The sequence below is a fragment of the Punctularia strigosozonata genome, assembly GCF_000264995.1.
Source record: "Punctularia strigosozonata HHB-11173 SS5 unplaced genomic scaffold PUNSTscaffold_9, whole genome shotgun sequence".
NCBI lineage: Eukaryota > Fungi > Basidiomycota > Agaricomycetes > Corticiales > Punctulariaceae > Punctularia > Punctularia strigosozonata.
In genome coordinates, this window is record NW_006767441.1 from 1505501 (window position 1) to 1531970 (window position 26470).

At 57.2% G+C, this 26470-nt stretch overlaps 8 protein-coding genes across 8 annotated transcripts; 4 read left to right on the forward strand and 4 right to left on the reverse strand.

The window, feature by feature from the left end:
• Positions 1-795: 795 nt before the first annotated feature.
• PUNSTDRAFT_70587 (ARM repeat-containing protein) lies at positions 796-3824 on the forward strand (the record flags this gene model as incomplete). Its single annotated transcript, XM_007385709.1, has 9 exons — positions 796-869; positions 1038-1141; positions 1198-1259; positions 1339-1975; positions 2048-2196; positions 2263-3138; positions 3210-3316; positions 3385-3536; positions 3625-3824. 9 exons carry the CDS (start codon positions 796-798, stop codon positions 3822-3824), a joined length of 2361 nt encoding a protein of 786 aa, XP_007385771.1.
• Positions 3825-4720: 896 nt separating this feature from the next.
• PUNSTDRAFT_136159 (uncharacterized protein) lies at positions 4721-5591 on the reverse strand (the record flags this gene model as incomplete). The annotated part of the gene is made up of 4 exons (XM_007385710.1): positions 4721-4835; positions 4909-5006; positions 5075-5235; positions 5312-5591. The coding sequence occupies 4 exons, from the start codon at positions 5589-5591 to the stop codon at positions 4721-4723; spliced, it is 654 nt and encodes a 217-aa protein (XP_007385772.1).
• A 630-nt stretch (positions 5592-6221) lies between these two features.
• On the reverse strand, positions 6222-6959 carry PUNSTDRAFT_136160 (uncharacterized protein; the record flags this gene model as incomplete). Its single annotated transcript, XM_007385711.1, has 5 exons — positions 6222-6284; positions 6337-6406; positions 6469-6571; positions 6628-6751; positions 6810-6959. 5 exons carry the CDS (start codon positions 6957-6959, stop codon positions 6222-6224), a joined length of 510 nt encoding a protein of 169 aa, XP_007385773.1.
• Positions 6960-7126: 167 nt separating this feature from the next.
• Positions 7127-10441, forward strand: PUNSTDRAFT_105254 (P-loop containing nucleoside triphosphate hydrolase protein; the record flags this gene model as incomplete). The annotated part of the gene is made up of 8 exons (XM_007385712.1): positions 7127-7204; positions 7260-7455; positions 7519-8346; positions 8401-8600; positions 8667-9227; positions 9279-9471; positions 9963-10032; positions 10201-10441. 8 exons carry the CDS (start codon positions 7127-7129, stop codon positions 10331-10333), a joined length of 2259 nt encoding a protein of 752 aa, XP_007385774.1. The 3' UTR covers positions 10334-10441.
• Positions 10442-13183: 2742 nt separating this feature from the next.
• PUNSTDRAFT_70953 (Pkinase-domain-containing protein) lies at positions 13184-14071 on the forward strand (the record flags this gene model as incomplete). The annotated part of the gene is made up of 2 exons (XM_007385713.1): positions 13184-13594; positions 13679-14071. Coding segments are annotated over 2 exons (804 nt in total), but the record flags the coding sequence as incomplete, so codon positions are not given.
• Positions 14072-16456: 2385 nt separating this feature from the next.
• On the reverse strand, positions 16457-18628 carry PUNSTDRAFT_144952 (kinase-like protein; the record flags this gene model as incomplete). The annotated part of the gene is made up of 8 exons (XM_007385714.1): positions 16457-16752; positions 16809-16973; positions 17029-17097; positions 17148-17330; positions 17384-17587; positions 17641-17771; positions 17827-18047; positions 18120-18628. 8 exons carry the CDS (start codon positions 18626-18628, stop codon positions 16501-16503), a joined length of 1734 nt encoding a protein of 577 aa, XP_007385776.1. The 3' UTR covers positions 16457-16500.
• Positions 18629-19034: 406 nt separating this feature from the next.
• On the forward strand, positions 19035-20888 carry PUNSTDRAFT_144953 (DNA primase large subunit; the record flags this gene model as incomplete). Its single annotated transcript, XM_007385715.1, has 8 exons — positions 19035-19120; positions 19174-19431; positions 19489-19609; positions 19667-19759; positions 19820-19957; positions 20015-20281; positions 20336-20484; positions 20543-20888. The coding sequence occupies 8 exons, from the start codon at positions 19035-19037 to the stop codon at positions 20886-20888; spliced, it is 1458 nt and encodes a 485-aa protein (XP_007385777.1).
• A 306-nt stretch (positions 20889-21194) lies between these two features.
• On the reverse strand, positions 21195-26073 carry PUNSTDRAFT_136165 (uncharacterized protein; the record flags this gene model as incomplete). Its single annotated transcript, XM_007385716.1, has 4 exons — positions 21195-21476; positions 21530-23010; positions 23063-24590; positions 25168-26073. 4 exons carry the CDS (start codon positions 26071-26073, stop codon positions 21195-21197), a joined length of 4197 nt encoding a protein of 1398 aa, XP_007385778.1.
• Positions 26074-26470: the final 397 nt, after the last annotated feature.

The following is a 26470-nucleotide window of genomic DNA, read 5'->3' on the forward strand; positions in this document are numbered from 1 at the left end:
GATCCACTCGCGCGGCGGCACGAAATACCTCTTCCTGGATGAGTTCACGCGTGCGCGCGGCTAGAAAGCGTCAAGAGAGACAGAAGTACGTGTCTCGCTCTCACCCTTCCCGCTCTTTCTCTGTCTTGGTATTTTCGCATGCTCAAGCTCTCCCGGATGGGACCGTCAGTGTCTTCCCTCTTCCTTCGTAGAAGATCGCCGCACGGCAGCCCCGACGCTGCCGGCCAACCCCCGTCGTCGCCGACGTCCCCGCCGCGGCTCCCAGAGGCGTCTTTCCAGCACGGCCTGACCCTGTCCTCGACCCTCACCCCGGGCGCATCGCCGCTGCTTATGCCCGGGGCCTACCGCTCCGGCTCGCCCTCGCGCGGTCCGCTGGGCGCCCCGCGTTTTTCTGAAGGCAGCTTTGCCACCGGCCAGCCGCCCGCCTCCCCGCTTCTGCAGATACCGGGGACGTACCCTCTGACGCCCGATACCGGCCCCGGGCCCGCCTCTCCCCTCTCGTCGTATTCTCCAGGCGCCCCCGCCTCTACCACTACCACTACCTCCTCCTCCTCCTCCGCCCCGTCACAGCACCAACCTAATAATAGATCGAGTTCTTCGCCGTTCTCCCCCGGCCCGGCGCCTCTCTCGGCCTATCGAGAAGCGATGCTTTCCCCGGGGCTCGGAGAATACGCGACGGCGCCGTCGACCCCGGAAGAACAGGCGATGGGCGCGTCGACGGAGCCCCCGTTAGACGCCTATCCGTTTCCGAACGCGGACGCCGCCGCCGCGGCGAATCCGCCGGCCGACTTTGATATGTACGACGACGACACGCTGAACACGCTCGAGAAGATATGGCTCTTTTCCAGGAGCGAGGCGACGTTTCATCGGTACGTTAGCACCACGGTCCTCGGACCAACTTTTTTTTCTTCTCGATACCCCCTCCCCCGTGCCGGCGCATGCCGAAATCTATAAAAAAAACTACGGTTTTTCCACTGTATACGATCTGTCTCGGTCCCATTTTCACGTATATGGCTCTAACGTCGTGAGAAATACAGGGTCTTTATCGTGCATTCTCTGCCGGATTTTCTGGACGACGTGACGCCGACGGAAGCCGTCGATTATGTGCTGCCGTTAGTCAGCAGTCTGGCTATGGACGAAGGTGATTGTCCCTCCCATTCGCATGAACCCGCTACATGAGCTACATAGAACTCGCAGAGGACGCGGTGAAGGAGGCTCTGGCCGCCGAATTGGTCCGGATCGCGTGGTGGTTCCTCACGGTAAACGTCTCCCCTGCTTCACGTATTATCACGCATACGTTTCTTTAAACTGATATTTATCGCACGTCGCTTTTGTTAGCATTGTCAAGTGGTGGATTACGAGCCAGGGGAGGGCACGGAGAATCCGACGCTGTTGCCGGTGCAGGCCTTCACGCCCATCCTGGGCACCCTGCTCCTCTGCCCCAGCCCCGCCGTGGCTACCTCCTCCCGACGGGCCGTCGTCGAGCTCCTCAGCGAAATCCGCAAAGCGGACGAGGGCGAGGTGGAGCCGGGTCTGTTTGGCGAGGAGGAAAGGCATCTGTTTAGGCAGGAGCTGCTGGAGAGCGTCGTGGTCGGCATGGCGAGGCTCGACGTGTCCGATCGCCCGTCGTCCTCGCATAGCGACGCTCGCGGCCCCGCTCTGCAAACGCAACCGCAGACGAATCCGTACTTTCCCGACGTGCCCGCCGCTCCCGCCGCCTCTACCCCCGCGTCGCGCTCCGCCCCGGGATCCCCCACGCTTGCGCGGAATGCGCAGGGGGTTGGTGGGGAACGAGCGCAGGGTATACCGACGACGGTGGTTACGGATACGGACCCTGCGATGACCGGGCAGGCCCGCGGCGGGTCGCCTGCGGACGTGAGGATGACGCCGTCGGAGGATCCGGACGATGCGAGCGAACAGGCGGCGATGGGCCGGTTGTCGAGCATGAGCTTGATGGCGGCTGTGACAGCCAGCGGTGAGTGATTAGCTGCCCGGATCTTGTGCGGTTGGTGCGGGTTGTGGTGACCGAGGGTTACGGCTTTAACAGGGTCCGTGGACGACGACGCGAGGGCGGAGTTTGTGGGCGAGGTGACGAGGGCGGGACGAGATCCGGTGTACTGGGTGAGACGCGAGGCCTCTTTTGCATTGGGAGCTTTGGCGAAGGTCGTCCCGTTCGAGATCGTCACCGGGTCATTGGTAAGTCTATTCGCATGTCATCGGAGGAGACGTTTTTCGTCCTGATCTTGTGTGCACGGTATACAGTTGCCTTTGTTCGAGGCGCTCTGTCACGATCCGACGTGGCATGTGCGCCATTCCGCGCTGTTCGCGTTCCCCGCCATATTGTCCCGGTTGCAGCCCAGGGAACGAAGGAGCCTCGCGATGGGCATCGTCTTTTCGCTGTCGGCCGACCCGGCACCCGCGGTGCAGTCGGGCGTTCTGGAGGCGCTGGGCGAAGTGATACACTCTTTTCGCGACGATCCCGGTGGACCGCCGTACGACCTCTTGCGGTTGTTTCTCGGGAGGCCGGAAGATCGAGAGTTTTGGAAGAACCGGATACGGTCGCTCGGACTCTCGCCCCAGCCGCAGGCGCCGCCGTCGGACCCGACGTCCCCGTTTGCGGGATCGGGCACGGCGTTTTTCGACGATCCGGCGAGGCCTCTGATATGCGCGTTCAACTTTCCGGCCGTTACGCTGACCCTGGGAAGGGACCGGTGGCACGAACTGCGCGATTTCTACGCGACTCTGGCGAGGAGCGAGGTCGTCAAGGTCCGCCGATCGCTCGCCGCCAGCGCGGGAGAAATTGCGAAGATCGTCGGTCCGGAGAACGCTCGGCGGGACGTCCTGCCGATGTGGTTCGAAGCGGTCCGGAGCGAAGAGGCTGATCTGCGCCTGAGGGCGGTGGAGTGCTTGGGGACGCTGGCGCAATCGCTAGGGCCCACGGAACGGGCGGATTTGCTGGTCTCGCTCCAGCGGATATGGGTCGATAACCTCCGAGGATGGCGGGAACGCGAGACCGTCGCCGGATCGCTCGACGAGCTCGTGCCGCTGATGGGCGAGAAACCTGGCATATTGCGGTCGCTGTTGTTGAAGGCGCTGCAGGATTCGGTGGCCGCCGTCCGGCAGGCCGCTATCAATATGGTACGCCCGCCCCGGCGACGCTCTCCCCCCAATCCGTTCGGACAATCTGACGAATCACGTATATTTACCAGGTTCCCAAGTTTTGCGTGGCGTTTGGTAACCGGCCGACCGTTATACGTGACATCCATGAAGATATCAACCGGCTTGCCCGTGCGCCGTCCTACCGGTACCGGATGACGTATGTTGATGTTCTAGACACCCATGCTTCTGGTCTGGGGATCTGATGTGTTGGATTCCCTTTCCTAGGTTTGTTGCTTGCAGGCAGGCGTTGGTACTTGCGCCGGGCGGCGAGTCGACTCTGGCCGACAGTCACTTCTGGAAGCTCATCGGTCAGCTGGCAGATGACCAGATCACCAACGTCCGCATCGGTGTGGCGCGCTTATTGGGGATCATTTGCGGTAAGAAAGAGAAACACGCGGCGCGTTCCGCTCCTTGTGGTGGCACAGTTGACTGACGACCGAAAAAAAAAACATGACTCTCCCTCAGATCGTTTCTTCTCCGACGCCTCCAAAATGCCATCGCATATCATGGACATCCTCGTCCGCGTCGCGCACGACGAGAGCAAAGAGGTGCAGTCTTACGTCTCCGTGCACTGGGATCGGCCGCGGAACCCGGTTCCGAGCGACCTCGCCACCTTCTCCCGCCCGCCGCCCACCCCGTCGGTGACGTCAGCTGCAGATGCGTAGCCCGGCTTTGCTCACGTTCCCACGCAGTCTGCGGTGAACAACTTCTTTTCACGGGCCGGCCAAAAAGCGGCTATACGCAGTCCCCTCGAGCTTCCAGCAGCAGCGCTAACGTCGGTGTGTCGCACGACCAAGGTGCCGCGGGGCCCGAGAGGTCGTTCTCGCCGCCGAAACGATGTACTCCGACGCCTCCGCTGAAGATGCCCTTGCCGTTCAGCGGTAGTCCTCGCCTATACGTGGATTGGGACCAGTGCCGCTCACAAGAAGATGGGATTCACCGCCTTCCAGCGGCGCTGATCGTTAATTATCTCGATGGGTTTCGTCTGCGAGGCCCATGTACCGAACGGAGCGTTATATATATTCCCCACCTTAACTTGCCTTTCTTGGAAGACCCGGCATTTTTTATATACCACCGTATGCACTTGGTGCTTCTCGATAGGTCCCCCCCATTATAGTAGATGGCTCGCACTTCATCCCGTATCGGTTCGCATACGATATCTTTCCCATACATACATACTACCTAACAGGAGTGATCGCACCCTCGTCTACGACATGCTGCTACGCATGCACGGACCTTTCTTCACTCGTAATGTTCTGCAGTCATGCTACCACCCACACCACAGACGCACAAAAAACTGTATCCATAGACGAGATCGGATGTATAATACATCGGATTCTGCGCAAGCGACGGTGCGCGTCGGACGGACAGCGTGGAGGGTTCGGATGGCTTCTGGTGCACGAACAAATATCGCCTTATTCGCCTTCTCCCGCAGTATGGATCCGCCGCTCCCGCGTCTCTGATAGACAGTGTCAAGTCCACGTCCGATTTCGGCCAGACCCGACAGCCTTCGCCCGCGGCGGCGCTCTCAGGATATGTACCGCGGCCATCTTCTTTCTTCTCAACCAATCCTGAGACCGAGAGCCAGGCCGGCGACGAAGCTGGCACGCTGTTGGAAGTTGGCGGTGAGGAAATCGACCAGCCAGCGGTATAAAGAGATCACGTTGGGCGCCCTCCTAAATCCCATGTTGAGCGACACGTTCGCGGACAGCAACTATTAGGGGACGCTGGAGGGGAAAGGGAGCTTACTTGGTTCCCGTGGCGGGATCGGTCGTGTAGAACAGGTTCTCGAAGCGGCTTCCCATGGCGCTCCAGTCTACCTTAACTACGGATCGCGAGCCCATGTACTATAGCCAACCGAGCGCTTTGTCAGCCCCCGATCGCGTTCACATGCAATCGAAGAAACGACGTGAACCTGTAAGAGGACGAATACGCCTCCGAGAACGAACGCGAGCGCTTTCGCGCCTTTCTTGATGAACACCCCCGCACAGACGCCGCAGACGGTGCCAAACGAGAGCTCGTACACGTTCACGCTCGACTGCGGCGGGGGAGGAAGAGGGGCTGCCGGTGGAGGGGCTGCCGCGGATGAAAAAATATGAACATCGGGTATGAACGTGAGACTTTGCACCCATTGAGGTATGAACAGGCGTACGTTCGCAATGCAATGGCTGGGATAGCTGAAGCGCGGACACGCCGAGACCAACTCCGACGACGGTAGCTCCCTTGAGCCAGGAAGAGTTGGCGCGTCCTGGGTGTGGCCCAGATCGAGCCTGCGACTTCAGAACGGATAGACCATGAGATGAGGAGAGTTGCCTCCGCGCTGACGCCTGCGCGAACGAGGAGTTGGTAGCGAGACGTGAGCAGACGGGTCTGGAGGCGAGTTGCGGAGCACGTTGTCCGAGTCGCGGATGCGCGGCGCATAGGCGCCTCATAGCGTAAGCTTGCATATTGGCGACTTGTCCGGATGGTAAATCCGATGGGTGATGAGCGTTTGGACGACAAGGGTTTGTGGGTTAGAGGGTCGGATGGTTGAAAGCGCAAGCGACTCCGCTGTAGACTTCACATACGTCATACGTCATAACGCGTTATACACGGAGGCACGGCTCGTGATCGCGTCTGTGTGATGCACTGGTTCAACCACTGGTTCAAACGTTAACACTTCCACCCAAGAGCTCGTCTGTTGTCGCCTGGTCTCGGTCAGCTCTTGCAGGAATTTCTGCAGGATAACGCAGTACTCGTAATAAATTGTGGGAATGATACACCTCCCACATTCATACTCGAAGATGAACGACGAGTTCAGGCATTCATACACATAAATATCTTTGGCGCTGATCGAGCGTTGGCAGGTTCCTGTCCCTGCTGGAGTGGCATTTTGGGAGCGTACATGCGGCTATGTGACCCTGAGAGTATACTCCCAATAGGGGAAAGGTGCGATGAGTGGAAGGTAACGCGGAAGAGCGAGGGATGTGATGCTGGGGGAGATCATGAAAGCATGCTGCGGAAGGATCAGATTTGTTATGGAGTGCAGGTGAAGGTGTTTGTCTCCTGGATGGATGCGATGATTACTCCATATCCTCACGCCGCGTGGCGACTAGTCGCAGTCGGCGGTCGAATCCGTGACTCGACTGAACGAAATCATGAGGGCTAGTATAAACGCAATAGACCACGGTTGCTTACTAGATCTCGCCACGTCTCCTCTTCGTCATTTTCGGTCTGCAATTGATATATTTGCAGAAAACCCTTATACCTGGCGTTAATGTTCCGGTGTGAACAACAATGGATGTTTAAACATGATTGCTGACAACGTACGTGAGTTGTCCGTCGTCAGTTACATCAAGAAATTCCGTCAGTTCGTCTATTGTCTCCTGAGAAAACGGTTGTCCGTTTGTATCCCGTGCCCATGCATCTAAGCCTAGCGCACGGACAGTTGAGTGCTCGACCTCATTTCGCAGTAAAAGATCTTCTTACCTTCCCGATTGAGCACTGCGCCATCAGGTGGCGTAAGGAGAATTGAATCCCGGTGGCTGTCGTTAGCGAACGGACAGGGCGGGGTGCAGTATTTCGCGAAAATGTGTTTGAGACACTGTTCAAGCTGCGAAGGGTTTGATCAATCATTTCTGATACTTTCATAATAAATCGTAACCGCGCACCTGTTCGGAGATCGCTCCATCTTCATCTAGCAATTGCACGTCTTGCGCATTGCGACGTCCCTGACGCGAGTCCGGCTCGGGGGTTTCGGGACGAGGGGACTGATAGCGAGAGAAGTCAAAAGAATCAGCGCTGTCCTGTACGGAGCTCATAGCTTCGGCTCTTGATTAGAGTAGTAACACGAAGAGCCCAAGCTACGGCTCAGGGGGATGGCTTTGAGAGAGCAAGGAAATAGCACAGCCACAGTATAGCTGCCGTTTGGGCCGGGGTGACCGTGACTCTCTCCCTGCTCAACTCGACATCGGATCTGCTTGGACTCATGGCGACGAGAGGACAACCGCTTTCTATCGAGAGCTTGCTAGAAAAGCAGAAGGCGGAGAAAGAAGCTGCGGCAAAGGTACGTTCCCTCCTTCCACGATTGCTCAAGCTCATGTCGCGTCTACGCAACATAGCCAAAATTCCTATCGAAAGAGGAACGTGCCAAACTCGCGATAGCCAAACGTGCCCAGGAGATTAAGGAAGAAAAGGAAAGGGAGGAGCAGGCGCGACGGCAGCGCGAAGCACTCGAGCGTGAGGCGGAGGAGCTGCGCAGGCGGGAAAGAGACAGGGAGTATGGATCGAGGTATGGCAGCGGGAACGGTGGGCGATGTGCGTTCTGGATATTTCTCTCCGGTGACGGCCATGATTCTCATCACTGCTTGTACTATACAGACGAGGACCGTGATCGCGACCGCGACCGCGACCGCCACGGCCGGGACAGAGACGACAGGTATGGCCGGCGTGATGATCGACGAGATAGCAGACGCCCACCTCCACCTCCACCTGCAGCTCAGGATGAGCGCAAATATCAAGGTGTACCTACGGGGCCTCGTGCCGACCGAAGCGGCAAGCCATCTGACTCCTCTGCACCGTCCTCTTCTACCCACTCCCCGGTCCCTGGTGGCTCGAATGGCAATGGCAACGAAGAATATACGCCTTCCATGACGGAATCCGAAATTAGCGCTATACGGTCGCGTTACCTCGGCGTCGACAAGAAGAAGCGGAAGATTCGCAAGATGAACGACCGCAAATTCGTTTTCGACTGGGATGAGGGCGACGACACCTTGTCGGCTTCTGGTCCGCAACCCCTAGAGCTGCAGAATCGTGCTGGGGTCATGTTTGGGAGGGGACACCTTGCCGGTATGGACGACGGCGGAGGGACGGGCGCCGGGGCGGGCACAAACGGCAAGGTGGATGCGAGTGCGGATGCGCTGGAGAGGAGGAGGGCGGCGAAAGGCGCGGCGGACGAGAGGCATTGGTCAGAGAAGAAGCTGGAGGAGATGAGAGAGCGTGATTGGCGTATCTTCCGGGAGGACTTCAGCATCGCCGCGAGAGGTGGTCAAATCCCGCACCCGCTCCGGTCATGGGAGGAATCAGATATACCAGCTCAAATACTGGAAATCGTCGATTCGATCGGTTACAAGGAACCGTCACCTATCCAACGGCAGGCTATTCCTATTGGTCTGCAGAACCGCGATGTTATTGGCATTGCTGAGACTGGTGAGTGCAGCGTCACAATATCATCTTATTGATAGCACTCATGGTTCATCAAAGGCTCCGGAAAGACCGCGGCGTTTGTTATCCCTATGCTCGCATTCATATCCAAGCTACCTGCATTCACCGAAGAAAACCGGCATCTGGGTCCTTATGCGTTGATTATGGCGCCGACGCGCGAGTTGGCGCAACAGATCGAGTCGGAGGCCCGCAAATTTGCCACACCACTCGGGTACAAATGTGTCTCGATTGTCGGAGGTGTAAGTGCATCGTGCGGAGATGCATCCGCTTGGATCACTAATCTCTCATTGTTCTGTTTTCCGTAGCGTGCAGTCGAAGAGCAACAGTTCAACCTCCGGGAAGGAGCAGAAATCATCATCGCCACGCCCGGTCGTCTGAAGGACGTTCTTGAACGCCATGTTCTCGTCCTTTCCCAATGCCGCTACGTCGTCATGGACGAAGCCGACCGCATGGTGAACCTGGGTTTCGAAGCCGACCTCTTATTCATCCTCGACAAACTGCCCTCCGAAGCCATGGCCGGCGAGGAGTCCACGACCGCGATGGAGGTCGATGAAGAGGGCGGGACCAACGTTGTTGTGACGAAGGGTAGGACTCGGGTAACGACGTTATTCAGTGCCACGATGCCGCCGCCTGTCGAGCGAATCGCGAAGAAATACCTCAGGAAGCCCGCGGTGGTGACGATTGGTGAGGCCGGTAGAGCCGTGGATACGGTTGAGCAGCGGGTCGAATTTGTCAGCGGAGACGAAAAGAAGAAGCAGAAGATGCTGGAGATTCTCAACAGCAACCAGTATGCGCCACCGATCATCGTATTCGTCAACCAGAAGAAGACGGCGGACATGGTGGCGAAAGACCTCCAACGCGCTGGCGTAAGTCCTTTCTTACCGGCTATTGTTTTGTTTGCTTATTCGTCACCCTAGTGGAGCGCGGCAACCCTACATTCCGGCAAGAACCAAGAACAGCGAGAGGCGGCGCTGCAATCACTACGTGACGGTCACGCCGACATCCTAGTCGCCACGGACTTGGCTGGTCGTGGTATCGACGTGCCCGATGTCACGCTCGTCATCAACTACCAGATGGCCAACACTATCGAAGCATACGTTCATCGTATTGGTGAGTTCCCTTTTTGCATCTTATTTTCCTCTCTTGCTCTCTGCCGTGTGCGTTTTGCGCCGGGACCTGACAGCCGGTTGTGCACGCCTTTCTTCCTTGTCGTTCCGTCGCTGCAGTTCAGCGTTCCCTTCATACGTTGTGTACCCCGAGACCTCCCGGTGTCCGGCGGGGTGTTCGCGACGCGCGTTACCCACGACCGTCGTGCAGCCTTGCTATTCGTACCCTAATCCCTTCTTCACCTTCTCGCCGCGCGGTTGCCGGAGCCATCGGTCCCCGGCTCAGCATTCGATTTTCGAAACTCTCTTTCTCTTCTCCGTGCTCCTGTTAGCCGTGCCTTTGGCTTTCTTTCTTTTACATCCGGTCTCGGGGCTCCATGCCCTAGACGTCTATCCGTCAAGGTCTTCTACGCGTACAAGGATTTACTATTGATATGCACGACCAACTTACGCTCAAGTATCGTTGCGACGGACGCTCACTTTCATTTTCGACAGGTCGTACTGGACGTGCGGGCAAGCAAGGCACGGCGATCACGTTCCTGACCAATGAGGATGCCGAGGTTATGTACGTCATTTCCCTTATCACCGCCTTTTCTTTCACTCGTTGGCCATGCTCCTGCATTACCTTCTCATGGGGCTCCCGCCCCCCTTGTTCGGGTGTATACCCGCTCAGCATGTTGTCGCATGTGTCCATTAAGGATAGGAGCATCGTATTGACGACTGTTTGGCGCAGGTACGATCTTAAGCAAGAGATCTCGAAGAGTCCTGTGAGTAAAATGCCTGTCGAGCTCGCGAGGCACGAGGCGGCGCAACACAAGGTAACGAGGGAGATGAAGAGGAAACGGGACGCGGAGGACGAGGATTGAGCCTAATGCCTTCGGATACTCGTGACGACGGCTGCGATGTGAGTCGTAGGCTATAATCTTGCTTTCTGTGCAGAATGATATCATATGCTGCTCGCGGTTGAGCATCGCAGAATCACCGACGATTCGGTTTTCCAGGCGGAAACTCGACAGGGCATCGGCAGCCTGGACCGTCGGGTGCCATCTCGGTTACTCAAATGGTGGTTTAGCTTCAACCTTGAGCTCCACCATTCTGTGAACCCCCCACAATTCCACAGGAATGCATGCTGTGCGTACTGAACGATTGCGGTTGATGAAACCTAGGCACCTGGCGGTGCTCCGGGGTCGCAACCGAAACGCGGGCCTAAACCATCTCTATATCCATATTGGCCCTATCTTGAGCGTCCGCTGCTCGGCAGGAGTCCGCTCCATATGGCCCTCAGGAAGGGAGCCGTGCCAATGGATCCAGTATATAAGGCGCGCCGCGATGCCGTCGCGTGCCGCTCAGGCCGGATGCGCGCCGAGGATCCCGATTCGCATCCCGGTGCGGCAGCTTATACATCGTCAACAATGCTCCCGTATTGCGATTGGTGTAAGGTGTGGTGCAGCGTGTAAGGTGGATGATGAACTTTATGAAACTTTGGGTGAGACTGGGAAGGAGTCGAGGGCGGATTGGCGGCTTGGCATGTAACGCAAAGCTGTGGCCGAAAGCGGAGGGAACCTTGCGTGAAAGTGCGGGCTGGAAAGCCTTACAACGCCACCCGGTGTCAGCGTGCTGAGCCAAACGTCCATATCTTCCGAGCCGTGCACGTTTGCTACGCTACGAGATGCTACTGGGCTACCTGATATAGAGGACGATGGTCATACTCGAAACCACGACGAAAGATGGACGAGAGTGATCGTGAATGGTAGGACATCGAGATATGAGCTCTTGGCGCCTTCGAAACCGCTTCGGTCGGTCTTTCCTGCGACGTGCGGTGCTTCTCGGTGTGGATCACACAAAGACCGGTAAACGACAGCCGTGGTTGACGGACGGTATGAATGCTCGGCGCTGAGCCCTTCAATCCACCGAGAAGTGTGTTGATTCACATCTTGAGCTGCTTGGCGTTGCACTAACAGGGAACTATGTATCGAGGGTCTTACGACTTGGAGTCGCATCTGGACCAATTTGATTGGTCGGGGACCATGAGAAGGAGGGCGCATCGTGTTACAACGGGTTCTGAATTCGGATCGGGCCTCGGCGGTGTACCATGGCATTTTCCCTGCGTGCAGACGAGTTGGTGACCGGTTCCGTGTCAAGTTGACCAGCCCCAAAACGTTCCTTTGCGTGGTCAGCGGGTCAAATGGACGATAAAATGACGATGAGCGGGTGGCATATTTACGTGAAATACTTAATGGGCGAGGCCTGCAAGCAGAGTGTATATGGTCCCAGGAATAGTATTCATTGATGATTGCGCAGTCTGGGGTCAGGTGGCAGTCAGCGTCATTGTGGGGGAATGTCAGCGCCTCTGGGTCCCAGGATCAGCAGCATCGAGACACCCGAGGCGTTATTGCCGCCCAAAGTCCGGGATATTGTTGCAGAGAAATCGCGTCGAACAATAATACTATGTCGAAGTGCGACTGAAAGTGAACGGGCGTCGCAAAAGAGATTATTCGTCGGAGGAGGTAGACGGAGGAGGGTGATGTGATCGGGGGGATGACGATGGCGCCGGGTGGGTGCAAGCTGAGCGGCCAAGGTGCCGAAGATCTCCGGTCCGATGCGGCCAACGGGCGGGATCAGTGAGCGCGAGCCCCCGTCGCTGATGGATAACTCCCTCCTCCTCCAACGAGCCCCTCCTCACCGACCCCCACGATGCTCTCCGCGCGGCCCATGCAGCCCGTCGTCCCCGACGACGTCGACACCGACGTCGCCGATCGCCCGCCGCAGCCGTCGCCCTCGACCGACATGCTCGCCCCCCATGGCCACAGTGCCTCACAGGTACGCTTCCCCTCGCCGCACCGCCCGGCTCCAGCCCAACTCATTCGTCGATCTACATCTACATCTTCCGCGTTCCCAATTACATCTACGTCCCCGTCCACATCCAGAACGGCGCCGCAAACAGCACCCCGCCCCGGAACCGCCGCACGTCTTTCTTCCGCGGCACGCCCAAGCCCTCCGCGCCGGCCACCCCGCTGCAGCCCGGCACGCCCACCAGCGAGCACCCGCCGGCCTCCAGCAGCTCGCGCTTCTCCTTCGTGAGCCGCAAGCCGAGCTTCCAGATCCGCTCGTCCTCGCCGACGCCTGACGATCCCAACAACAATACCGCCACGGCCGTAAATGGCAACGGCAACAACCCCGCCAGCCCGCCAGGCAAGGGCAAGCACGCCCCCGGGCACGGTCCGCTGCACGACCTCAAGCGGTTCCTGAACCACCACCTTCCCCATCACAATAATCACCACCACCTGGAAGGCGCATCGGGCGCCTCCTCGTCTATGCCGTCCGGAGGCTCCACCCGCCCTCTCAACACCGCCGCGCACTCCCCGCCCGAAGAGCCGTACGAGCTCCCCGCGAACCAGCGCCGGGGCGAGGACTTCGACAAGCACACCGACCTGCCGCACCCGAACGGGTCCGTCAAGGGCCGCTTCTTCCGGCGCAAGGACAAGGAAGCGGAGAGCACCAAATCGGGGCAGGCGTCCCCGACGAAGGCGCATCCGCGCTCGGCGCAGGGCACGCCCTCCCCGCCGCGCCCGGGTACGCCCGATCCGTCGACGGCGAGCGGGACGCAGACGCAGGGCACCGTCAGGCGCGTCGACTCGCACTCCACGAGCGTCACGCAGTACACGTATACCTCGACCGCGACGGACGCGAGCGAGTCGTCTACCGCCGCGCACACGATGGAGGAGAGCACGACGGGCCCGTCCGAAGCGCATTCGCTGACGCCGTCCCAACGTCCGTTGCCCAAGTCGCGCAAAAACTCGGGCCACAAGGAAAAGGACAAGGACGGGTCGCACGCGCCCATCGTGTCCCTGCACGATGCCACGCACGCTCATATTGGCAAGAAGTATGGCAAGTGGGGGCGCGTCCTCGGCAGCGGCGCGGGCGGCACCGTCAGGTTGATCAAGAGCTCGACGAAGATGGGCGGCGCGACCTATGCTGTGAAGGAGTTTAGACCGAAGAGGCCTGGGGAGAGCGAGAAAGAGTACCAGAAGAAGTTGACGGCCGAGTTCTGCGTGGGGAGCGTGCTCAAGCATCGCAATGTGATAAGAACGGTGGATATCGTGCAGGATCACGGGCATTACTACGAGGTGAGGGTTTATTTTATCGCTGATCATCTGCGCGCCATGCATTGAGATCGAATGACGCTGACGATGGATATTTTCGTGCCGCAGGTCATGGAGTACGCGCCTTACGACCTATTCTCGGTCGTGATGTCGGGCAAAATGTGCCGGCCCGAGATCTACTGCGTCTTCCGCCAGATCTGCGACGGCGTGCACTACCTGCACTCGATCGGGCTCGCGCACCGCGACCTCAAGCTGGACAACTGCGTGATGACGACGGACAACGTCGTGAAGCTCATCGACTTTGGCACCGCGACGCTGTTCCACTATCCCGGCTCGTCGGACCCGGATAGCGTGACGCTCGCGACGGGCGTGGTCGGCAGCGACCCGTACCTCGCCCCGGAGGTGTTGGAGGATAAGCCGTACGACCCGAGGAAGACGGACGTGTGGAGCGTGGCTATCATTTTTATGTGTATGGTGCTGAGGCGGTTCCCGTGGACGATCCCGGATCGGAAGACGGACGCGAGTTTCAGGGCGTTTGTCAGCGCGCACCCGGATCTGGCCAAGCCGAAGAAGGAGCGGAGGAAGAAGAAGAGCATAGAAGCGGGCGAAAGCAAGCCAGAAGAGAAGACGGCGCAACAGGCGGAGGCGCAAAAGAAAGTGGAGGGAGTGAAGGTCACGGACTTCGTGGACCAGCCGGAGCCGGTCAACGGCGACGCGAAGGAGTCGAGAGCGGGGCAGCGCCAGAGTTCCTCTTCTTCTGGAAGCAGTAGTGGCTCGAGTTCCAGCGAGGGACACGGGCAACAACAAAAAGAGCCTCAAGAGCCTCAGCAACCGCCGCAACCACATTCGCACACAAACGGCAAGGGTCCCTCGCAGAGCTACGACGAAGTCCGGCGGCGTGAACGTATCCGGCGCTCGCTGCAGCATGCTGCGGCGACGGGCAAGTCGACCGCGACACTCCCGGCGCTGCTGTCGCTCGACGAGATAGGCGGCGCGGGTGGCGCGCTGATGCTGCATACGAGCGACTCTCCGTCGTCGCTCAATGTCGGCGAGGACAGGACGATGGACCCCAGTGTACTCCGATTCGGGCGACCCGCCGCCAGCACGGAGTCGTTGCCCGCGTCGCCGCTGCTCAGCCCAGCTGCGGGCTACTCGATGATGCCCATGACCGACGAGCCCGCGCAGATATCGAGGACGCAGGGCGAGGAGGGCGAGGGGTGGTACGGAGAGGACGTGCAGACGCCGAAGATGAAGCCCGTCATGCCCCCTCGCGTCCGCGCGAGCACTTTCCACGGCCCGCTGAGCCCCGTCGCGGACAAGGAGAAAGAGCAGGACGAAGCGGTCTCGCCCAACGGCAAGCGCTCGCGATCGCCGGTCGTGCGCAGGGAACAGCCGAAGCCGAAGGAGAACGCGAGGGAGAAGAAGGCCTCCGATGCGGGCTCGACGTCTACGGGCGCGACGATGCACGCGTCGAAGACGCCGACGGCGCCGCGCCGGAAGCGCGTGGACTCGAGCGCGTCCGTCGCCACCTTCCACGGGGGAGGATCGGAGTCGGTGTTCCGCCTGCTGCCGCGTGAGTCGCGGCCCGCGATCCGGCGGATGATGCACATCGACCCGTCCGCGCGGTGCACGCTCGACGATCTGCTGGGCTCGTTGAGCGGCGTCGCGTGCAACGTGTGCGGTGCTACGGGCGGGGAGGAGGGCTGTCGCTGCCCGAAGTCGAGGGAGGAAGACGAGGAGGAGGACGAGGAGGAGGAAGAGGAGGGCCTGGACGAGTGGTTGACGGGCATCGTGCCGTGTTCGGAGCCCGGGGTGCAGCCGAACCACGTCCACATCAAGGTTGCGGTGGAGGAAAAGGCGCATAAAAGGAGGTTCTTCTAGCGGGCGCCGCGCGATAGCGAGGGATCACGCTGGGGAGTCGACCACGAACCGATCGCAGAGACGACGAATATGACACGCATAAACACAAGTATAAACCGAAATGTACTCGCGCGCACGCAGACGCAAACGGGGCGCTGTACATTATATCACTCATCCATTGTTTCACGAACCCTTATCCTCTCTTCTTCAAATGTCACTACATATGACGAGCTCTACAGAAGACGAACTGCTATGCCCTCCTCATTATTGATGCGCGGACCCGCAGCTACGGATTTTATTCGCTCCGATACATATATTGTGCTATGTCATGTTCTTTTACATATATACATCTAGACACCCAATATGCACTGTAGTCCGGTTTCTTTTTCCACGAAGAGCGACTGATAAGGGGTGCTAGAGATGGGCCGAGATTTCGAGCCGCGACGATCGCCAGCTCGCGAAGCCTAACCGAGATCGTGGTTGGACCATTCTGAATCGACCGTGACAGCGAGCTCGATTGTCCGCCCTGCTCTTGCAAGCCGACGGGACAGGTTTCATACTACCCTTGGATAAAGACCCGGATGGGTCTGCGCAACACAGCAGCTGAATCCGCGCCATGTGGATGGATCTCCGCTGCAGCGTTGCGGTTAGGGCTGCTTATTCCCTTGTTTCCTCATAATTTACATTCTCGAGGGATCGAGAGCGAAGGGATGTAACTGACAATTACCTGAGCTTGCTCTGGTATCTCAAAAGTGAATATTATGTAGGGATGTACCTGACAATCAGTAGCAGTGCATGTGTCATACGCAAGTCCGGTTGTGTGGACATGCATTCGCGAAGTTGACGAATCCGTGGAGTGTCATCAAATGCAAGGCTTTCAGCATCGTTTAATTATATTTTCTCGACCACCGGGAGGACGCTGGGTTTTGAGGTAAAACAGAAGCGGAACCGAGCGTTCGTGTTACCGTTCTTTCCCTAGTATCTACACACAATAACTTTACAACAGGCAGACGCGCGCGCACCAATACGGACACACGACAGACACTGGTCTAACACATATTGAAGGTGCTTTAGGCAAGCACTGACCGTTTGTGTACCCGTGTCTTCCTTGGAGCCAGGTTTGTGCTCAAATGGTTCAGCTCAGCCACAATATTCTTGAAACTCGGGCGTTCAGTAGGATCGATTTCCCAACACCGATGCAACAGCTTCCACGTGTCGTCTGCTATGTGCGGCAACCGCATCGGTCGTATGCCGTCGTCGATCAGATCACGCAACTCGTCCATAGTAAGCTTGGGGACGGAGCGCCTCCACATAATCAGCGCCTATTCAAGGACGACGTTATTACGCACACTCGAACTCTCTCGGTCGCAAACCTTGCCTCGAAGCATGCACAACCAAAGAGCCATGCGTCGGTCGCGGGGCTCCAAGGCTCTAAGGGAGATGCGATGCAATCCATATTCGAGAGCGAACCGTCCTGCATATATGTCGATGACCATGCACTATCCAGTTTTATATGTCCTTGGGCGTCCAATAGGATTCCGCACTGGTGATGATTACGTTCAGCTGATCATCCCAACATGAACCACAAAGCAGCTCACACAACGGAAGTTCTTGTGAATAACACCCTGCGAATGCAAGGATTGAATGGATTGGGCGACTTCGTGCAACTTCGTAGCACGTGTCAGAGATGACGATGTGCGCGGAGGCGAGTACGCACTTGCTGATATACCGATGCTGTCTGATGTCGTGTTATCCATGCCAGCATGTTTCCGTTCTGCGTTCGAGGAGCTGCTGTCATAAATAGCTTCTGTGGGCCATCGGCGTCGACGTAATTGACATCGATGCTCTCAGCATGAGAATGGACGGACCCGCGCCATGTAAGAATGGCACAATAGAAGGTCTAGGAGTCAAGGAATGAGATCTAGTCCGCAGGTCTATCAAGAGTGTCATCACCTCCGCACGGCGAACAGTCGATGGCTCGTTATCCCAAATAACTTCAGGAGCATTGCAATAGTAGGTCGATTCGACCCCGTCGAAGGCGCGCTCGGGGAGCGCCACTGATGATCGACTAGCTTGATACCAAATCTCGATCAAGGCACCCAGGACGACATGACTGGGCATTGTGACGTCCGCAGGGAAAAGTAGGAACAGCACCATCTAGTGTGGCAGTTTTGAGAAAGGACGAAGGGAGCCTGCAAATAGAGACATACATTATATAATGACCATATATTAGCCTCCACTTCAGCTGCGCGAATGTACAGAATCGGTGAAAGGGGGAAGATAGCGAATCGGCTATCCAACGGAAGCGAAGCTAGGAAATCTGCGGTGTCGCGAGAAAACGCTACAGACAGCCACGTCAGCAGGGGAAGGGGGCGAACACAATATTCGGGGCATACAAAACGCCATAGGCTCTTGCAGTTGAATCCGGAGTTCGTTGAGAGCCTCCACAAGCGATGGACTGTCTGCGGCGAGTAAATCCAAGGAACCAAACCTTGCTTCCAAACTGACGTCGAGTTTGTGGAAGGAGACAAGACGAAGACGGCATGGCTCTCCTAATAGCTTGATGAACGCGACAAGGTAGCATGTGGCAACAGCTGCATTCCACGGGTGATCATCTCTGACGAGCATGAACGGGTAACAATTCGTGAGTACATTGATGGCATGATGAATGCCTAGGCTCAGCACTTACCGTACGGTTTCAGAGAGTTTCTTGCACAATTCCCAAAACAGTTGTCTGAGGTTAACAGTGTCCAAACTGTTATAGTAGAGGCCATCGCCTGCGGACGAGCCAAATAGGGCAAACAGCAGGTGAGGGAGGCAATGAGGACAAGACATCTTTTGCATATAGTCCAGGATTTTCGAACATTGTGGTCGCCGCCAGTCTCGAAGGTATTTCAGAAACGAGTCTGCGTTGGCTTTGCAATCCATATTCTCCGAGGTGAGCTTAGCGCGCGTCGAATAGGAGATGAGAATACCAGCGTAGGAATTGATGAAGCGGACGAGCAATTTGCGAAGGAAGTTTGCTACAGCAGCAGTTGGACCCTGTCCGAGACGCTCCCCCGTCCCAGCCAACACCTTCATGATGGCTTCCCCTCCTCTGCTAATCGCGCTGCCGAGCACACGCCCTGCGCCCGTGAGGTTGGTTCTCGTGCTGTCGGTCGTAGAGATGATTTCGAGCTCAAATTTCGAACCTTGCATCGTCCAACCACGCCGGTGCTCCTGTCAGTCTGATCCGGTGTTCCTTCGCCTCATTCTCCGACGTAGACGAAATACTCGCATTCATGGAGGTGGCCCAATCTCAAAGGAGCCAAGCGGTGATAGACAGAGGGAAAACCAGTGCTGCAATTTTGAGGTTCATGATGGGGTATGGAGAGGCTATGTATCTGTGCGACTGTAGTGCTCGACCGTGAGTTTCAATCCCGTCGCCGCGCTGAGCGGAGGAGGAGAACAAGCTATTGAGCGCGTGACCGTGACATATGCGCGGAAGCAGTGGCAGTCACTGACGCGTTATCCTGCGCGCGAGGCGTTACGCATAACGCGTTCCTGTATCTGTGTTTGCTGCCACCGACGCGTTCGTAGGACCGCATAACCGCGCTTGAACGCCATGTTTTCCGCTCGCGAGAGGAGGAATTACGGTCAGGTGGAGGTTCATAACGACCCCAAGCGCAGATACCCATACAGGCTCAACTTGTGAGCAAATCCTCTCCGTCGAGCTTTCGCGCTCATCGCCTCTGAATACGTAGCTACGACCGCCCGCCATTGGAGGACGTGACGATTGAAGAGTTCGAGACATTCGCTCTCGACAGACTTCGCGTCCTTGCTGGGATAGAATCCTCGTTCGTACGCAATCGGACGTACGATGAACTCAAGAGCGTCACGAGCGCGCACTGTAAGAAGTATTTGCCTTTGGCGGCCAACACGGCGAAGTCGGTTGACACGGATGCGGAGCGGAGAAAAGATCACATCGGACACTTCGTGTTAAGGCTGGCGTTCTGCAGATCGTGAGCGTCTCTGCGTTAGGTTAGACGCGGTTTTGACGGGAGGTTATGTTGATATAGGGAGGAGCTACGAAGACGGTTCTTGAAGGCTGAGACCACGCTCTTCAGAGTTCGCTTCGACGAAGATGACAGTAAAGAACGCGAGAGTTTTTTGAAAACCAAGGAGATGAACTGGATTGACGTAAGCTGCAATTCCGCGTATAACGCATTCTTGCCCATACGTTCTACCCCGCTGCAGGTCACCGACGAGGAGAAGTCAATGTACAGGGATCAGCTGATGGCTGCTTGCGACTTCACAAAGGAGAAACTCGCGGCGGAGCGTTTTGTAAAGGTCAGTCACGCTTTGCTATCCCTCCAACCCAATCGGTCTCACTCAAGCCCGCCATGAAAGGTACGATGGACTCGCGTCCCCGATTTGGTGGAGAAGCGGCGGGTATTCCTCAAGCAGGGAATGGCATGGGTCCCCAGTTCTCAGCAGTCTAGCATCGTGTTCCAAGCTTTCCAGTCTTCGCTCGAGGAAGCTCTCAAAGTACGCTGCTTACCCAGACTCCACAAAGGGACACTAACAACTTGCAACTTTATATAGGCGACCTCGAAACACTTCTCCCGCTTGGATGAAGACACGCGTATCGTGCCCCTCCTCGACAACTTGTCGCGCGGCTTCCTCGCCGGTGTTCCCTCGGAATGGTCCGACGCGACCTCAAACCCATCTGGAGACGAGATCAAGGCCGAGATGGTTGACGACCTCGCAAGGAAATATTTCCCTATGTGCATGCGGCACTTGCACGATGAGCTCAAGAAGGACAGGCATCTCAAGCACTTCGGACGTTTGCAGTATGGGCTGTTCCTGAAGGTATGGGTCGCAAGGCCAATCAGAAACTGCTACATGCTGAAGACTTGTCCTCAGGTACTCGGGTTGTCCATAGACGAGGCCATCACGTTCTGGCGGCGGTCCTTCAGTAACATGACGGACGACAAGTTTAACAAAGAGTACAAATATAACATCAGGCACTCCTACGGTCTCGAGGGCAAACGCGCTAACTACCCCGCCAAAAGGTAGCCGGTGGTTGTCGCATAACCCGCGACCGACGTGATACTGATCGATTCACCACAGTTGCCTCCAAATTCTCCAATCCCAACCCTCCTCCCAAGATTCGCACGGATGTCCGTACCGGCACTTCTCCCCGGACAACCTTCAGGCGGCACTCCTCGCTGCCTACCAGACCCAAGGCCTGTCGACATCCGACATGCCTGAGATCATGCATGCCGTCAAGTCGGGCCACTATCACGTCGCGTGCACGCGCGTATTCGAGATAACGCATGCAGCGGTAGGCATCAAGAAGGGAGAAGGTGTTGGTGGTGGCGAAAGCGTAACGCATCCCAACGAGTACGCGGCACGAAGCAGGGAGCTGGAGAAAGCTAAGGCGAAGGAGGCAGAGGAGATCATGCTAGTAGAGTGATCCAGAATCAGCACAAATCACTCCGATTTTTGTTTTCGCCGCACACGTCTCACTGGTTAGATTGCTATAACTACCATATGTTACATTAGGTTGCGGAACTTGTATCATCAGCTACTATCACCAACGTCGTCGCGGGGCAGCGAGACAATACAGATACATGAGGAACGAGCAACAAAACGCGATGCATGCATGGCTAATATAGATACAACATGGGGTGTCATCGAATCCCTTGGAAGATAGCGAACACAAAGCATCTAGAAAAGCTCAAAGCAGATCATAATTCAGAAAACAGACTCATCATAAACCTCATTTGCTGGGACGGCGGCGCTGCAAGCGCCCGCTCGCCGCTCTGGCAAGTGGAATGCGGGCCTCCAAGACATCATCGGGAGGATCCTCTTCCACGTCGAACGTCACTCCAGGACGTACCCTGCGGGTGCCTGAACCACGCCCGCGAAGCGAGGTTTCGCCGTTGTTGCGCCATTCTTCCGCTGCATTGAGAGGATCCCGCGTCGGCAGTGGTTGTACGCTGGTGGTCAGCATGGTGCTCGTCAACGTGGACATCGATGGGTGAGTAGAAAGACCGTTGAGCTACAAAGGTAGGTCAACCGTCTCGAACCGGAGGACGTGAGGAATAAACTTACAGCTGTCCCGTCCATAGCTTCCAGAGACGCCGCGGACATGGTACGATGACGCTTCGGGGCCAGGAATCTGAAGTTAGGCTTGAATGTTTTGCCCGCAGGGCTCCTCTTCTCCGTCGAAGGGATGTTCAAAGGAATCGTCAAAGTGGGAGGAACGTTGCCTTTGGTGGAAACTGGCGGAGGCACGACCTTCGTATCGACCGTCCGCCGCACGTCGGGAAGCACGCTCTCACGCTTGTACCGATCATCTTGTCGCGACGTCTCCCGCCTCAAGGTATCGCTCGACCCCTGCTGTTGCGATGTATACCACGTCTGCTGCGGGTTCTTGATATCGGAGCTCTTGGGCCCGGAACTGAAGAAGCGAGAGAACACGCCTTTCTTCTTGCGCTCTTGAGAGCTGTCGCGCGACCCCGGAGGTGCGGATGGGGCCCGCCCATAGGCTGCCTGAGCCACTGAGCTCGACGAGTTATTCCGTCGGCCGTGCGCGTCTACCGAAGCTCGCGAAGGCATGAGGTGTCGCAACGCGTCCATGCGAGAGCTTTCAGTATCTGACAGTGTGCGGCCACGCCCCTGGCCGGAGGGAGCCGCCATTTGCGGGGGTACAGGGTGGGTCTGCGAACGCTTCGGCGGCTGCTTGGACAGTTTGCTCGGTTTGCGTACTGGTGCCTCACCCATGATTGACGCGGCGCGGAGGCTGCCAGTATCCTTCGTGTCCTGGGAGTCACGGGATGGGTTGCGCCCGATCATCCCTGAAAACCACGGTTGGCTGTTCTCCTTATTGCGAGACTGGCGATGGATGCTGGAATCCTTAGACGGATTCTTTGGTACTGACGTCGGAGGCATTTCATGCGTCTGGGGGAATACGGAGTGGGCAGAATTGGGGTTGGAAATCTGAGGAGGTTGTTGAGTTCGAGGTTCGCGCAGCGTTGGACCATGTTGTATAGGCGACGTAACGGAGGGGTATGGGGCTGACGCCTGAGGAGAACCTACATGGTGGGGATCGGAGCGTGGGTTAGCGCCGGATATGGGTAACGTTGACGGATGTTGTTGTTGATGAGACACGGGGGTATGCATGACTTGAGATGGCTGGTTAGGTCGGTGGGCTCCTGGCCCCGGATGAGAATTAGAGCTTGAGCTATGGGAATTGGAGGCTCCAGACTGAACGGAAGGAGCAGCAGCCATAACAGGTTTGCTGGATGACGAGGCGGTATGGGCGATGGGCTGCGCGGCAATGCTGGCATGGATTGATTGAGGTGTAGCAGGCGGCAGGGTCTTGTTGCCCATAACGTTACTCGACGGTGTGAGGAATGGAGGCGTTCCCGCCGTCCTGCCACTTGAAGGAGTGGAAGGCGTCTCAATCACAGGAAACTTCGGTGCTGGGCCCTCTCTACTCGGTGGTTTGGCATTTGTACTTGCCAAGCCCGGTCCTGCACCAGGATAGACATTTTCCCAGCCTGACCTGTTCGACGGAGCAACTGGGATCCCTGTAGGATCATGGTCAGCATAAGTGCTCTAAGAAACTTTGGATCGTTCTACCTGTGGTAGCGCTACGCTGCGACAGTTGCGCGGTCGTTGGGTAGACTCCGGCGACCCCTTGAGCATGTTGCTGCACATGAGGGGCGGGGGACGGCATTGAATTTGAATGGTGGACAGGCACAGGTCGACCCATATCTGCTTCAGGTCGGTTTCTATATGGCGATGGCGACGCCATTGCTGTCGGAGGCGCACTCATTGGCCCGGGATATGGTGCATTGTGCTTGGACGGGTCGACCGAAGCGACGGGAGTCGAGCTGTTCCCAGCGCCATGAACCTGTTCTCGACTGCCGTTGGATGGATTGGTGGATACGCCGAGTATGGTGTTGGCGGAAGCTTGGTAGTTAGAGGATGTGACCGTTGTGGCCGCAGTGTCGACAGTGGTAGCGATAGAAAGCCCAGGAGACTGCAGAGACCGCCTTCCTTGATCATAAGAGGGCTGTTTGAGCAGATCCGGCCGCGTTGAGTATGTATCGGGGACTGCTTGAGGTTGTGCGACATGATGGGCTTGCGTCGGCACGGCCCCTCCGCCATGCATGTTATTCGCCCCTGCAACAGCATACGATCCCGTGGACGATGGCAAGACACCACCTTTCTGTGCAAGGTCGCGGGACTCCGGAGGCGACACATTGTTGGAATAGATCGCTTGGCCTGTATGAGAATTCGCATAGCGCACTCCCTGCTGCACTGCCTGAGCGCGGTCCTGATATCTCTGAGACTCTGCAAGCTGGTACTGGACAGCCGATGTTTGCTGTGATCCACTCCCGCTATAACCCTGCGGTGAATACCCGCCAATAGCTGCATTAGCAGTCGGAGGTGGGGAGCGAGCTTGTTCCAGGCTGGATCTCTCCCTTCTTCCTTGCCCCGGACTGCCATTGCTGGCGCTCGTATGCACCTGACGATCATCTCGAGGAGCGTTGGTCTCATTCCTGTGCGCCGGATGGTCAGGCTGTACGCTCGGAGCCCCGGTAGCTCGATTGTTCGATGTCGCCATGGGAGCAGACGGATGATTCGAAGATAGCTGCTGTTGTAGCGTGCCCTGCAGACCGCTTAACGGACTAATCGGTGATTGCAGTTGCCTATAAGGGTCTTGCAGGGGCGGGCTCCAGCTAGCATATGCGGCAGCTGACGTCGCAGGCTGGGTGGTTGTAGCGAGGCCCGCTTGGGTGGCGCGAGCATTATGCATTGCTGCATTATGCGTGGTCGCATATTGCATCGAAGCTGGATTGTTGGATTGCGGTGCGCCAGGTTGAACGGTAGCAGAGGGCCGATGGGCTTCGCGTCGGGACCGGGGATCGTCCACCCCGTGTTTGCCGGACTGAGGGTCCTTCTGAGGATACAGCATGAATTTGGTCGAGGTGCTGCCATGCTTGGACTTTGCTTCCGCGGGAGGATGTGTCTGCGCATGATTGATGGGGTGATTCGGAGCTTGGACAGGTTGGGAGTGTCCTTGCGAGTTGGAGGTTTGGACAGGCTGTGGTGTGGGTGTTTTGCGTGATGAGCGCGAAAATATATTCGGTAGAAACCTCGACTGTGAGAAGGATGGTGAGAACACGGGTACCTCGGACTAAGGAAAGGATTTGCCTCGTTTGACTGTTTCGTCTCTTTCGAAGAAGGAACGGCGGCGGCGGGATTCGCGGCGGGATACTGAGGTCGACTAGTACCGGAGGAGGGTTGCCTATCCTTCGAAGGCCGGTCACGCGCGGTTGAATCAATACTTGTGCGCTGTGTAGGTATTGGTATGGACGAACGACCGAAATCATCGAGTCGAACTCACAGCATCTCGTTCTCTAACTCTCTCATTCTCGCTTTCTGAGAACGCTGCGTTTTGATCCCGAGATACCTTGGTGGCTTTCGATGACGCGGGTACAGTCTGAGAATGGCCCAACACACGATCATCCGCGGGTCTAGTCGGCTGTGCAGGGGCTACAGCCCCCGCCGGAGTCCTGTGAGTCGAACTGAAATCCGCCTGATGTTGAAAGGGTTGACTCGGTGGGACTGAGTTCGCACTTGGGACGGACGATGAACCTTGTGGCACAGGGGCACGGGACCGCGACTTCGATGTTATGTCAAAATCGGCAGTCAGAATGAGCAATGTCGAAACGCACCGAATGAACCCTGTCATCGCTGTAGTACTTCTTATGACCTTCGGCAGCAGAGAACATCCTACGATTGGAGCTGTCGCTATCCGATTCCTTGCCGCGCATATCCGTGGACATGGGTACGTTCTGTGCATAAGTGGGTCGATGTCGAGGGTCTCGGGCCCGATCCTTCGTCCTATCCCGATACTGCTCTTCGTATTGACGCGTTCGATCTCTACTCCTTTCCCGCTCCATTTCATCTCGCTGTCGTCGTATCTTCTCCCTATCACTCTCGTCTGTGTCCCGACCCGTGTCCCTGTATCGCTCCTCCCGGCGCCTATCGCTTTCCTTCGTTTCCCGACGCGAAGACGCATCCCTTGTTCTGGGTTCCTTGGATGCGTACTGTGCACCTTGTTGTGTCGGGGCTGCAGGCACTGGATAAGGAGCAGATGTTTGTGTGGGCTGAGGCGTGGCTGATCCTGGGCGCCTGTCCTTATCGTCGAGTTTCTCCTTCGAAGAGGTCTTGCCGGGTCGAGTTTGCTGCATGTATGCGCGCAATTGATACACGTCTGGATACACGTTCGTGGGTGTAGGCGTCTGTGAGGGGGTTGGCCGGCCTTGCGAAGAACCGTAGGTCGCCGCATTGGATGAGACCTCTCCACGAACATGAGATGAGGACGGGTTCGTGCCGGTTGGTTGTTGCACTCGATTCGAGGTGGACGCATAGTACTGCTGGGGGTTCGAAGGTTGGGGAGTGGCTCGCGCGTCGGACGCGTATTCACGAGTCGAACCCTGAGCCCGCGGTGTGCTGTCCTGACCGCGGTGAGACTTGCGTGTCGTTCTTTGTGGTTGTTCAGAATTAGACGCCGGCGGAGACCACAATAGGGCGGGTTGGGCATGCTGATCAAAGTCAGCTCGTCGTGCACTGTTCATCTAGAGGGCGAAGCGCGGTCCTGGCTGTGACCACAGGGCTCCCCTGGGCCAGCGCTCAGAGAGGTTTCGTACAGAAGCTCAGATACGACGGAAAACGCGGGGACCTCGAGCCAGAACATGAGGCGACGCCTGGTTGGGCACGCTTCTTGAACACGACCGCCAACTTGCGTGTAACTCTGTTTCGGTGGCACCGCCGCTCGGACATATCTGAGCGCCGAAGTTGATTTGATCTATGCACGCCCGCGAAATATCACGATTGGACAGCTACGACAGCCTATGAACGCCCTATTTGCAAATTCATAACAATGGATAGCTCTTGAAAACTCAAACAACGTTGACAAAATGGCCAATTCAGTTGAATGTTTTGCATACACTGCATAAACGCAACTCGAGCTAT